General features: G+C 34.2%; 1 protein-coding gene across 5 annotated transcripts in view; it reads right to left on the bottom strand.

The window, feature by feature from the left end:
- The window catches only part of LOC21407869 (nijmegen breakage syndrome 1 protein), an 18503-nt gene extending 7489 nt beyond the window's left edge, over positions 1–11014 (bottom strand). For 4 of the 5 annotated variants that reach the window (XM_024167747.1, XM_024167743.1, XM_024167748.1 and 1 more), the window contains exons 1-6: positions 10789–11014; positions 10194–10303; positions 8933–8986; positions 6699–6948; positions 6371–6459; positions 4474–4604 (exon numbers count right to left, since the gene is read on the bottom strand). In XM_024167747.1, coding sequence (XP_024023515.1) covers positions 4474–4604; positions 6371–6459; positions 6699–6948; positions 8933–8986; positions 10194–10230 — 561 coding nt within the window. In that variant the 5' untranslated portion in view covers positions 10231–10303; positions 10789–11014. Of the gene's footprint in view, positions 1–4473; positions 4605–6370; positions 6460–6698; positions 6949–8932; positions 8987–10193; positions 10304–10596; positions 10638–10788 lie in introns of those variants that run through there. The other variant, XM_024167744.1, reaches the window with a different exon arrangement.
- Positions 11015–12666: the final 1652 nt, after the last annotated feature.

The raw sequence follows: 12666 nt of genomic DNA, 5'->3' as shown, positions 1-12666 counted from the left end.
CTCTTTCCACTGACTTCTCAAACTCTTGAGCTTCTACATGAATTTGTAACCCGCCCACCCTTGAAAAGACTCTTCCCTCCACCACCCCTCAAAATCTTCTTTAAAGCACTGGTGATTTAACCACATGTTTTCAAACCTAAATAGGGAAGGCCCCAATGATGGAAGATTCGTAGTTACACACCCAAGACACCATCTATCTCCAAAAACCTCTTGAAGACCCGCTAGTCATCCCAAAATGATTCTCTTAATGACATTTTATTCAGACCATATATCCCCGATAATTAACAATCCTTAACGCCCTCCTTCTGACGTCCCATATTACTAAAATACCTCCTGATCTACCCCTAGATGGAAGAAGAACCCACTCCTTCAATCTTGCCCTCCAAATACTTCCTATGAACCTCCTATCCACCTCGTCTTTTAATCTCCTGACTACTAAATCTGGACTTACAAATTACTTTCTTTATGCTACTTCTCTTCAAAAGGCAGCAAGTACCCCAAACATTCCATGTCATGAGCTTCATTTATCAGTGTGCATGCCCCTCTTGCTAGCAGAATAGTTGACATTAAAAGCTAAGTTCTGCAGCTCTTTATTGCCTCCTCTCTTTCTTGCTATTTCTCTGGTCTTATCTTCCTTTTTACTCTCTTCTGTTGACACCAACTTAAGCTTCACTTTATTTAACCAAGTCCTCCACATCTGCCCACTGAATTAATCTGCCGTTTACTTCCACTAACCCATCCATAATTAAACCTACTTTTGTTCAATTTCCCTTCGATCTGATGATGCATTTCCCCTTCCTAAATCTCATTTCCTGAACACTGTTAGGGATTTCTATATGTGATAGATTGGTGATAAAAGCACGGTAACTAGGGGACAATCTACCATATGACACAAAGTATGAGATGGGATGTTGAGTGCATGATCTCACCCCTTTCCTTTGAGCAATGGGAATATCAAGATCATTATTGGATGGACCAAAAGGTTGGTTTTCAATGGTCTACCTTTACGAGAAGGATTATCATTACCATGGAAGGATGTTCCACGTGCGAGAAGGGCGGAGCTTTCTGCCATTGTTAAGGTTTCTTGTTTCCTAGCATAATTCTCTTCTGACTTTCTTCTCTTTGTACCTCTGAGAATGCTTCTCTAAGAGAAGGCAGCGGCTTAGTTCCAAAGATTCTTCCCCTTCATCAAGATCTTTGTTGAGTCCTAGTAAGAACTTAAAAATTCTGTCTTTCTCCACAACTTTCCGGTATCTTACAGCATCTTCAGGGGAGTCCCATTTGAGTTCTTCGAACACATCAAGTTGTTGCCAATGACGACCAAGAATGTTGTAGTATTGTGATACTGACAACTCCCCTTGACGCAGATCAGGGAGGATACTCTTTATCCCAAAGAGTTCAGCGGTGTTTCCTCTGTCAGAATAATGCTCTTTGACGGCATCCCACACTTCTTTTGCAGTCGTGAGGAACATAAAATCCTGCCCAATTTCATTGGCCAAAGTGCTGATCAACCAGGACAGGACCATGTGTTTTTAGACTCTTCCCTTTTCTGAATTTAGGGTCTTCTTTGGGTGGCAGCACAGCAGCTCTAGTGATATAATCATCTTTCCCTTTTTTGCTGACGAGCATCCTAACAGATTAGACCATTAGAGATAATTTTTCCCATTGAATTTGCGGCTGGTAATGGGAATGACGAGACTCTCAGAATTTCCATGAGAGTTTGAGACAGCGTCCTTCACAGTTGAGATCACATCTGAAGTGCTACTCTTCTCGGTAGCCATGCCAAATTTTACCATTCGGTTAGGGTTTCAGAGATCAATCTGATGCCATGCAGTTTGAGAACAGAAAGTGTCTGGAATTTGAATTTTTCTTATTATTGATAAACAAATGTGAAAACAAAGATATATAAAAGAGAGAAAAACCATAGACCAGTTTATCTCTACCACGATACTAGGCCTACAAAATAAGAAACAAATCCTCATTAGCCTAAAATAGATAAGAGAATATCAGGCAATTGAATGTAATTGATTACCCAATTTACATAATGGGAAAGTAAGATATGCCAGGCCTAGGTGGACAACCAGAGACAACTCGGGTCAGCCCAATGAAGTTGACTTCGGAATTCTACGTTGTGCAACATTGATCTTCATCTAAAATCAATATTCGGAGAAAGGTGACAAATACCCCTTAAAGTGCATAGGTCTAGATTTTTCCCCTTCTTACTCTTGATTAATATACTTTTTATTGAAATAACTATATTAGTCAAAAGGGTATTAATCAAGAGTAAGGGGTAAAAATCCAAACCCATGCACTCTAAGGGTAAGTTCAACGATCTTCTCAATTAATATACATGTACCAGTAATAGACAAATTGTAACGGACCATACATGTCAAAAACCACATCAATAATGGCAAGAAAATGTAGCACCTAAAAAAATCCCAAATTTATATTCATTCTGTTTTATGGGCTTCATCAGACAAAGCTTTCAAGGGTTTTCCGTTTTCTTTGGTTGCTTTGAATAGAAAAGATATGATAGGTAGATGAACTTTAAGTTTTTTATCATATTGGTTTCTTCTTTTTGTACTGTTTACTTTTTATTCTTGAGGATACCTTATCCTCTTGTACCTATAATTGATCTTCATCAATAAAGTTGTTTTTCTTATTAATAAAAAAAAAACCTTAATTATCACAAATAACTACTCCATGACTAAATTTGCATAATTTGCGAATGTAAAAATCACTAACTTATTTACTCTAATAAAAAAATTTTTAAAAAATATAAACATCCTGAAGAATTAATGAGACTATAATTAAAGGAAAACAAAAAAGAAGGGAAAGAAATCCTGCACAACAATATCATCCACTAAATATAGTTCTAGATGACAAAGTTCAGATTATTATTTAGTCAAAAGATGTCACAACCAATCACAACACCATAAGACTGTTGTTATAAACTTAAAAAGTGCCTAAATCCATGTAAGCATCTTTTTTTTTTTGGCAAGTTGTATCTATAAGAATAACCATTTCGGTCCTTGTCATAAATTTTGGCTCCATTCGCTTCGCGGGGTTTTTTTTTTTTTTTGATAGGAAACAAAAATTCCATTAAACAAATGAAAACTTTACAGAAGATATTGGACAGATGAGAGATCCATCCCAAAAAAATACGAAATACAAAAACGTAAAACAAATAGACTATAAGACTACACTATTAATCAGCCAACACACAGAAATTACAGACCATAAAACTCCTAAAACAGACTAAACCAAAATGTGGGGTTTTGAACATTTAGGGTTTACTTCGGTCCAAAATGTGTGGTTTTGAGCCTTCTGGGTTTACTTTGGTCCAAATTGGTGTTTGGAAGTATAAAGTCAAAACAGGAAATAAAACATCACATCAGAGAATAAAAGTTTGAACTATTATTTGGTCAGTGCGAGAATTGTGAGTAAACTAGAAATAGAGTCATGGTTTTAAACCAGACACTGTAGCAAATAGGTTAAAACTTGGGCCGATGGGGATGTAAGCGCTCCAAAACCAAAGTCCAGGTTGAAAATTTTAACCAACAAGCATGGGTTGTAATCGGATAATTTAGGGTTGAGAACATGGGTTGAAAATTTAGTCCGGGTTGAAAATTTTCAACAAACATTGAAAATTTCGGGTTTACTTTGGTCCAAAATGTGTGGTTTTGAACCTTCAGGGTTTACTTTGGTCCAAACTGGTGTTTGGAAGTATAAAGTCTAAACAAGAAATAAAACATCACATCAGAGAATAAAAGTTTGAATTGTTATTTGGTCAGTGCGAGAATTGTGAGTAAACTAGAAATAGAGCCATGGTTTTAAACCAGATACTGTAGCAAATAGGTTAAAACTTTGGCCGATGGGGTTGTAAGCGCTCCAAAACCAAAGTCCAGGTTGAAAATTTTAACCAACAAACATGGGTTGTAATCGGATAACGGCTTCAAACCCTCCTCAACCCGTGAAACTAATGGGCACTTTGTAAGACCAATGTGCATCGAGTTCAATTATCTTGGGAATTCCAGAATGTCGAGGAAAATACATACAAAATAAAGAGAAGAACATTGAAGGTGCTAGAATACAAGCAGAGCAACAACTAGAGCAAGTTGGGTGAAAGACCCAGGAATAGTAAAATAGATATGTTTCAGAACTAGTAATATGACTTTGCCTCAGAATGATTTCATTTCCCGTGAACAATTAAAGAATCCAGTAAAAAACCAGGGCAACAAAGATAAAGAAAGCAAGAATAGAGACAAGTTCACATGTATGATAAACATGACTTAACATACTAATAATTTCTTACAAATGAAATATTTATAAAACAAGATAAAGATATATTTTTTGCTATAAATTAACGTCTTCAAGACATTACTTTGAAGTGAATTGAAAAAAAGTTCAATAAATCATAGTTGAATAATTTTACCCAAGATCAGCAATAACAAGACTGAAACATTTGTTTACCTCAATCCAACTACTGCAGACACAAGCTTTCTTTGCCACAATAGCATCAAGTAAATCCTCTCTCACTGGCATAAGTTCCTCAATCAGTACATGGGTGCATTCTTGACTGAAATTATAAGTAATATGAGCACCTACGATGAAACAGAATACTAAGAGACATTAACTTTCATGGTATAATAAGCAAAAGCACGCCTTAGTTTACTTTTCTTTCTGTTGAAAGCTAGTTTACTTTTCTTTCTCTCGAAAGCAGAAAAAGAAAAAACAAATATCCATCAACTGGTATGCTACTTGGAACCTAAATGGATTTACATGCTACTTGGAACCTAAATGGATTTACATGCTACTAACAACCAAAATTACGCAATGACTTTCATTTAAAGTAGATGATTATCAAAAAGAGCTTTCACTTTTTTTTATCCCTTAAGAGAAAGCAATACAAGACAACAACAATAAACGGGCTAAAACATACATCATCCTACCTCTGCCATGTACTGACAAACATCCGATTGTTCTGCTACTGAATTTTGAATGTCTCATGACCAAATTATGATGACTGAAACCTATGACTAAACTTACTATTGTGAATGTGACAGGACAAGAGTTTATTTATCAAGCTCTAGTATTATTCTCTGGCGCATTCTTGCCCTCTTTCCTTTCCATTTTGTGCTTCTTCTACTTTTCAAACATGCCACAATCTAAAATCTTGGTTTAGATGTCAATTAAGTTCCAACTTAGAACATAGATATAGCCATGCCAAACTACTATTTAAGTTATTTAGTAGCTCTCCACACTCTTGCGACCTCGATGAATATTATCAACAGTTCCACAACAGTGACTGGTATCATCAGCAGAAGCCTTATTTCTCCAGGTTTATAAACAAGGTCAAAGACCAAAAAACTAGGGTCTCGTTTACTTCGCGGATTCGAGTTTTTAATTCGAACTGAGATATGACATTTTCTAATAACTTTTTACTGTAGCAGAAAAAGTTAGATGTGACAATTTCTGAGAGCTTTTTACTGTAGAAACCTAAAATTGAAAACTCGAATCGATGAAATGAACGAGGCATAGATCTGTAGAGTTACTACAAGCTGAGCTAGACACTTTATTTATAGCTCTCTCAAATGGAATGCAAGTGAAAAAGCAATATTAAGAGCATCTCTAATGCAATGCTATAATTATTGATGTGCCAATTACAAATTTAGCATGAGTACAAAAAACGCTCTCTAATGCAATGCTATTTGTTGTGATAAATTTCCATATGCTATAGTTTGTGGCAAATTTCCCACCAAGTATAGCATATGAGAAATTTGGCTTTTGATTGCCATTGGTTGAAATGTATACCTTTTCATGTAATCATTGCAACTTTTGGATTTTCTAATTATTTTAAAAATAAAAGTTTATTTTTACAACTTTCAAAGCTTAATGATTATGGGAAAAAGTAGATTTAGCATTTCAAATAGCATTATGCATTGAAGCAAAAATGAAAATAGCATACCATATCATACTTTATGATGCTAAATATACAATTGACATTCGCATTTCCAGTGGAGATGGTCTAATAACCAAGACAACATTTATCTATCTACCAAATTGAGGCCTTCTTCATTGCCTTTGTTCTGATGTATTTGTTGTTTTCTCCTTATAAAAGAGCAGCTTCTAATAATAATTGACAATAACAATAGTAATAATGACCAAATAACAATCAAAAGAGCAGTTGTATACAAAAACCGTAACAAGTTACCAGCAACCACATAAGCAAACTGTTTCTTTTTTTTTTTTTTTTTGGAAGGAACTAAACTTTTTGTTAATGAAAAAAGAACACAACCAAGTAAAACTTTTAGATATTGGCATGCTCGGTATATAAAATTTGTTAGCTACCAGAGTGTTTCTGACTAACCTATTGATGAAAGTTTGTCTTGAAGGGGATGATTCACTTGGTTTGGCTCCAAAGTGTAGACCCAGAAAACGAGTGGAATAAAAGAAAGCCTGCCAATTTGTTAACAAGGGGTATGCATAAGTAAAAGGAACATTGTGTTTACCATGTCGGCAGAAATACACTTTGACCAATTTAGCTACATTTTGATCATCCAATGGCAGGTAAGATTTTAGGAACAATGACGAATGATATTCACTTTGTCGATTCCTAAAAATGCATCATTTTGAATATTAACCCATTAACAATGGCGGGGGGAGAGGGGAGAGAGAGAGAGAGAGACGGAGATTACTTGTAGCTTGCATTACCAGTTCCAAATGAAAGTAGGTTTCCATCTGCTAAAGTTGTTTCTTTATTTGGAAACTCATGGACTTTCTCCATTGACCCAAGGTTCTTGTTAATAAATGTTCCATACTTTGATAAATCCTTAATTCGAATTTTACAGGACAAACTAGAAGATTTACTGGAACTCATTTCATCAACAAATATCTCTGCATGTACCCGAGAAACTCCTTTGTCTTTAGTGATAATTACATCACAGCCTGTGAGGACATAAGAGGTCATAGATAACTAGAATTACAAAGACTATCTTTTTTTTTAACAACCAAGAAATTAGACCAACATACAAGTACAGAAACACAAAACTAGAGGAAAAAGGGTGTGTCCTAAGAAGACAACAGAAAACATAACTTTAAAATGACTCAGAAAAGATTGTAGTACCTCCTTTCAGTTCAAACAAAAAGAAAAAAATATATATATCTATTACTATATAATAAAAACGCGTTAAAGCAACTAGGCAAGTAGGTGTCTTTTAATTTTCATTTCCTATTATGCCCCTTCTATTTTTTTTTGGTTTTTGTTTTTTCTCTGATTGGCTTTTATTGTATTTGTCCACCTGCTTTTTTTATCGAATTTGTTTGCTTGCCCTCTTTCCTTGCTAATTAAGGGAAAAAAAATACGATACGATAACTTCTTAGAAAAGATTTAGAGCACTGCCAACTAACAATTGGTTGAAAAATCAGCTGGAAAAAAAAACGATATGATAACTTCTTAGAAAAGATTTAGAGGACTGCCAATTAACAACTATTGGTGAAAAAATCGGATGACGATTGTGTTCATAGAGTGGTAGCCGAAACTACACATCTTAAAGCAGGCAATTGTCATGGAATATTTTCTTTCCATTTTTGCCCTTGACTTTTCTACTTTTCACTTACTTGTTACCTACTCTTTTCTCTTACTCCGAGCTTAAAAAAAGAGGTTAACTTTTGTTTATACCCTTCACCTTTTGTACTTGTTATCTACTCTTTTTTCTTTCTTAGAGTTTAAGAAAAAAGGCGTCTTAAAGTAGACGGGTATCATGAAAATATTTTTTTTCCATTTATGTCCTTCACATTTTCTACTTTTCACTTACTTGCAATTTACTCTTTTTTCTTACTTCGATCTTAAGAAAAAGCGGTTCATTTTTGTTTCTATTTATGTCTTTCACCTTTTGTACTTTTTACTTACTTGTTATCTACTCTTTTCTCTAACTTACAATTTAAGAAAAAGCTGTTTAATTTTTGTTTTCATTTATGCCCTTCACCTTTTATAATTTTTACTTACTTGTTATCTACGCTTTTCTCTTACTTGGAGCTTAAGAAAAAAGTAGTTTAATTTTTGTATCTACTTATGCTCTTTACTTGTTATCCACTCTTTCCTCTTAAAAGAGGTTTAATTTTTGTTTCTATTTTATACTTTTTACTTACTTGTTATCTGTTCTCTCTTATTTAGGGTATAATAAAAAGTGGTCAAATTAATAATGTTTATATTATGGCGATCATATTATATATAGAACTTATTTGTCAACATCATAAAATTGTTTCTCTACTTTTTACTTACTTTTTATATGTTCTCTCTTATTTAGAGCATAATAAAATGTAGTCAATTTAAATAATGTTTATATTATGGTGATCAAATTATAGTTAGAACTTATTTGTCTGCATCATAAAATTGTTTCTCTAATAGACAATAAATATGATAGCCAAATTCATGCCTTATTGCAACAGACACGCTATTCCTTAAAATCCTTAAAAAAAGAAATGTATGGAGATGCCAAAATGTGACGAACACTACAGTTAAGACCATAAAAGGATTAGTTACCTTGTCAGTTAAAAAAGAAAAATCTTTAGTCCCTGAAGCTAATTTCCAACTAAAAAAAAATGCAAAACAACAGAAAGAGCACATTAAGTGCAAGTGCTGCCAATTTTCTCATGCTCTTACCATCAAAGTTGTTGATAGAAATTGGCGTTAGGGAATAACCAGGTGCTTCAAAAAGGTTTAAGAACTGAAAGTCTCAATTTGAATATTTTGGGACCGAAATAAGAATTTTAGTGTAGTTTAGGGACCAATCATATTAAAGGACCTTAAAATCTTAAAGAGAAGGATAGAAGCATTCGACAATTAATCAGTCCAACAATAATTGAATCACTTCTTTAAATGACTGAAGTGTGCCCATGGGTTCAACTATAAACTAAAATTGGAGCGTACCTTTCCGACCCACTTTATATGTCCCCTTTGCAAAGATATAGTATTTATTTTCACCTGTTGCATCATGCTTGTTTAGTTAGACAGTGACAAAATAATGCCATTCATCCTAATTACAAACTAAATCACCACAGTCAAGGGAGAGAGGAAAGAACCACTCAGAAGATTGATATCAGTAAACAAAGCAAATCAGTAAGACAGGCATCAACTAAAGAATTATACATATCAGATATTTGTGAATGTATTAAATTCCAGACTTCAAAAAGGAAACAACAGGGAAGAGTTAAGTAATGCCAAGCAGCACTTTTGGCAAAGTCTAAAATGCAATAAACAGAAAATCTCACATCAATAGAAATCAGTTTTTCTTATAAAGATATATTTAAATTGAAAAACAAAAATCAATGGTCTTAAAAGTATCATGAACGAAGTGTCGCCACAAAACTTTGCAGGAAACACACACACACACAAGGTGATATACTGTTTTAGAAGTTTGTGTTATGCCTGACTGCCCTAGCTAGCCTTTCAAATCATTCTCTAGAAATTCAAAACCATCAAAGTCTTTTCAAGTTTAGATAGTAATTATGCGACCAAGATAACTTGTGACTTCAGATATGCTATTAGACCCAGAATGAGCTAGCAGAGTAAAGTTCCAGCCAAGCTAGCCTCAAAGGTTGTGAGAGTGGTTCTACCATAGGCGGTCCAACTTGAAGAGATGTTCAGTTGCAGTTCATACAAAAAACAAAAAACTGTATTTTTTTCCAGCGCAGAAAAAGAGAAAGGAATAGCATCTTAGATGAGAAGTTAGGTGATAATTAGAATATTGTGATCATACAATGATACATTGCATCATCACACATTGTCAACAACTACACCGACGTATATACAAGAGATGCAAACAAATATTACAGAGTGAAAAACTATCTAAAGCTTAAAAAAGTATTAGTACGTCCTTAAGCATACAAGGTTTTAGGCCTTATCAAACATGCCAGCCAGCAGTACAACCAAGTTTCTAATGGTATGTTCTCATTAAGCAGAGGCAAATCAACAAACAGACTTTTCCTTTCCAAATGAAATATATATATATATATAACTTATAATTTAACATTCACAGGAAGGGCCTTCTGATTTATATTTACCCAAACGATTGTCCATTGCCTAACCCACGTGATATCACGTGGTCAACTCCGTTCTTATAGCTTAAGCTTTTGGGAGAATAGTAAAACCAACACAAGAGAGATAAAGATAGAAGAATCCCAACACTTACCAGAAAGGGGGTCGACAGGAAATAGGCCCAAAACCATGTTTCCTCACTAATATAGTACTCCCAGAGACAGATAGAGAATGAGGATAGAAATTCAGTCAGACTGAAATCGCCTTCAGACAAAGCAAGAAAAGGAAAGTTCAGTAATCTTAACTAAAAAACAATAAGAAGAAATAAGTATAAATAGAAAGAGTAAAAATTGCACTGGATAACCCAAGAAAATTTTGGAAAAGAGTGCTTTTATTGCATTTCAATCAGAATTTCTTTCCAATATTACAAACGAAAAGTAAAGCAAAAACTGAATGATTAGTTTATTAACTTAAATATTCAGCCCAAGACAACTAGTGCATATTTAACTAATAGTCTAGTACGATCTAAACATACAAATAGAAAAGGAATTGATTACATGAAAGACAAATATGAATGAAACAACAATGTCAAACAACTTCATTTTCTCTACTAGCTGTTTGTACAAGTAAATATCTTTTTTCACAAATATAGACCATTTTTTAGTTTTTAGAACAAGAACTAAATGCGCAAAAAGATGATTAACCCAAAAGAACATTCCTGAGTGAGAGTGGAAAAATAAAATTCTTACTTGTGTGGGGCAAATAAGGGTCGGTAAATGGCAAGGTGCGCTGGGGTTTATCCTCGTGAGGGACCCACCAGGAGAAATGAGGAGAGGAAGCCCAACAGAAGACAGCGACGAGAGCAATCCCCAAAAGGGCAAATGCATGTCGGTAACAGTCTCGCTGTTGCCGATGTGGTTTCCAGATGCCCTAACCCAGAAAATTCAAAACGTATCCCCTAATCCCTCGGATGATTCAGGCCTCGTTTGCTTTCACGTATTCGAATTGAAATATAATATTTTTTAAAAAAATTTTAATTATAATAAAAAAATTAGATAAAATATTTTTTTAAAATTTTTGGACTTATTCTTTTAAATCAAAACTCAAAAAAAAAATTAAAATCAAGTTATAATTTTATTTATGTTTATATTCTATTATAAAATTTGAGTTTAAATTAGAGTTTTAATTTGAGTTTAAATTTAAGTTCTTTTTTTAACTCAAATTTTTAAATTTAAACTCAAATTAATGAATCGAGTTGAGATGTGATTTTATGTTAAATTTTTTTACTATAGTAAAAAAGTAGACGTGACTGTTTCTGAAAGTTTTTTACTAGTAACAAAACTCAAATTTTAAACTTAAATCGGTGAAATGAACGACGCCTGTATCATCAAAAATTAAGATACCAACGCTGGGTTTAATGTTTCTGTCATCTGCCCAACACTTTTTTGTATAGTTTTGAAGAGATTAAGGATAGAGAAAAAGATCTCAGAAGACATATATGAGTGGGGCTCACATGGATTTTGACATGATATGGTTTTAGAGTTTTTTTAGACGTTTTGTTTTGGATCAAAGCTTCATAGGTTTTGTTCTTCGAAGCATTGATGTGGGTTCTTTTTGGTTTTTTATATTGTGTTTAATTTGATCTCAATTTTATCATGTCTTTTGAGTGGTTGTTTTAGACAAAAGATTTTTTTTTGAGCATTTCTGAACAAACGATTTGAGCGTCACGTGATTTCTCCTACTATTATTTAGACGGACCTTGACAAAAAGATCTTAACTGCACTAATTTAAAAAAATTAAGGGTCATTTTGTCAAAATTAAAAATATAAGAACTTAATTGTCATCTATTAAAAAAATTAGAGACCATTTATGCTAATTATCTTAATATATATTTCTCCCTCATTTATATATATGTTTTAGTTTTAATAATTTAATTTAATTTAAAGGATAATGACAATGATATCGATAATGATATTAGTTGTTTTTTTTTTTTAGGAAATAATGGGCCTGTTTGTTTTTGTTTTTGTTTTTATTTTTTACGTTTTTCGAAATTAAAAAATGAAAACACCATCTAAAAACGTGTTTGGCACAGAACTTTTCAAAAAATAAAAACAAAAACTTTTTTGTCTTTTTGTGAAAAACTGAAAACGAAAAAAAGCTGTTTTCTCGTTTTCGTTTTCTTCTTTTGAAAACGGTTTTCATTTTTTTTTCTTCTCTCTCTCATCCACTGCCCACCACCCCCCGGTGGCTATCGTCAGTCGTCGGACGCCGCCGCCGTCACTACGCCCACGTGAACACCACCATCAACACCGGCTGAAGGAGATGAAGGATGGTGGGAGAGAGAGAGAGAGATGCGGGAGATGAAGGAGATGAAGGAGATGAAGGACGCCGGAGATGAAGGACGACAGAGAGAGACGTCGCCGGAGATTCCCTCGCTCGGTGGCTATCATCAGTCGTCGAACGCCGCCGCCGTCACTACGCCCACGTGAACACCACCATCAACACCAGTTGAAGGAGATGAAGGATGGTGGGAGAGAAAGAGAGAGAGATGCGGGAGATGAAGGAGATGAAGAGCACATCTCGTCGATTCTCGTCGTCTCCGGGGCCGACGGCCCCATACCGCAGAC

Source organism: Morus notabilis, unplaced genomic scaffold (genome assembly GCF_000414095.1).
Source record: "Morus notabilis unplaced genomic scaffold, ASM41409v2 Scaffold172, whole genome shotgun sequence".
Taxonomy (NCBI): Eukaryota; Viridiplantae; Streptophyta; class Magnoliopsida; order Rosales; family Moraceae; genus Morus; species Morus notabilis.
This window is presented reverse-complemented; position numbering and strand designations above follow the sequence as displayed.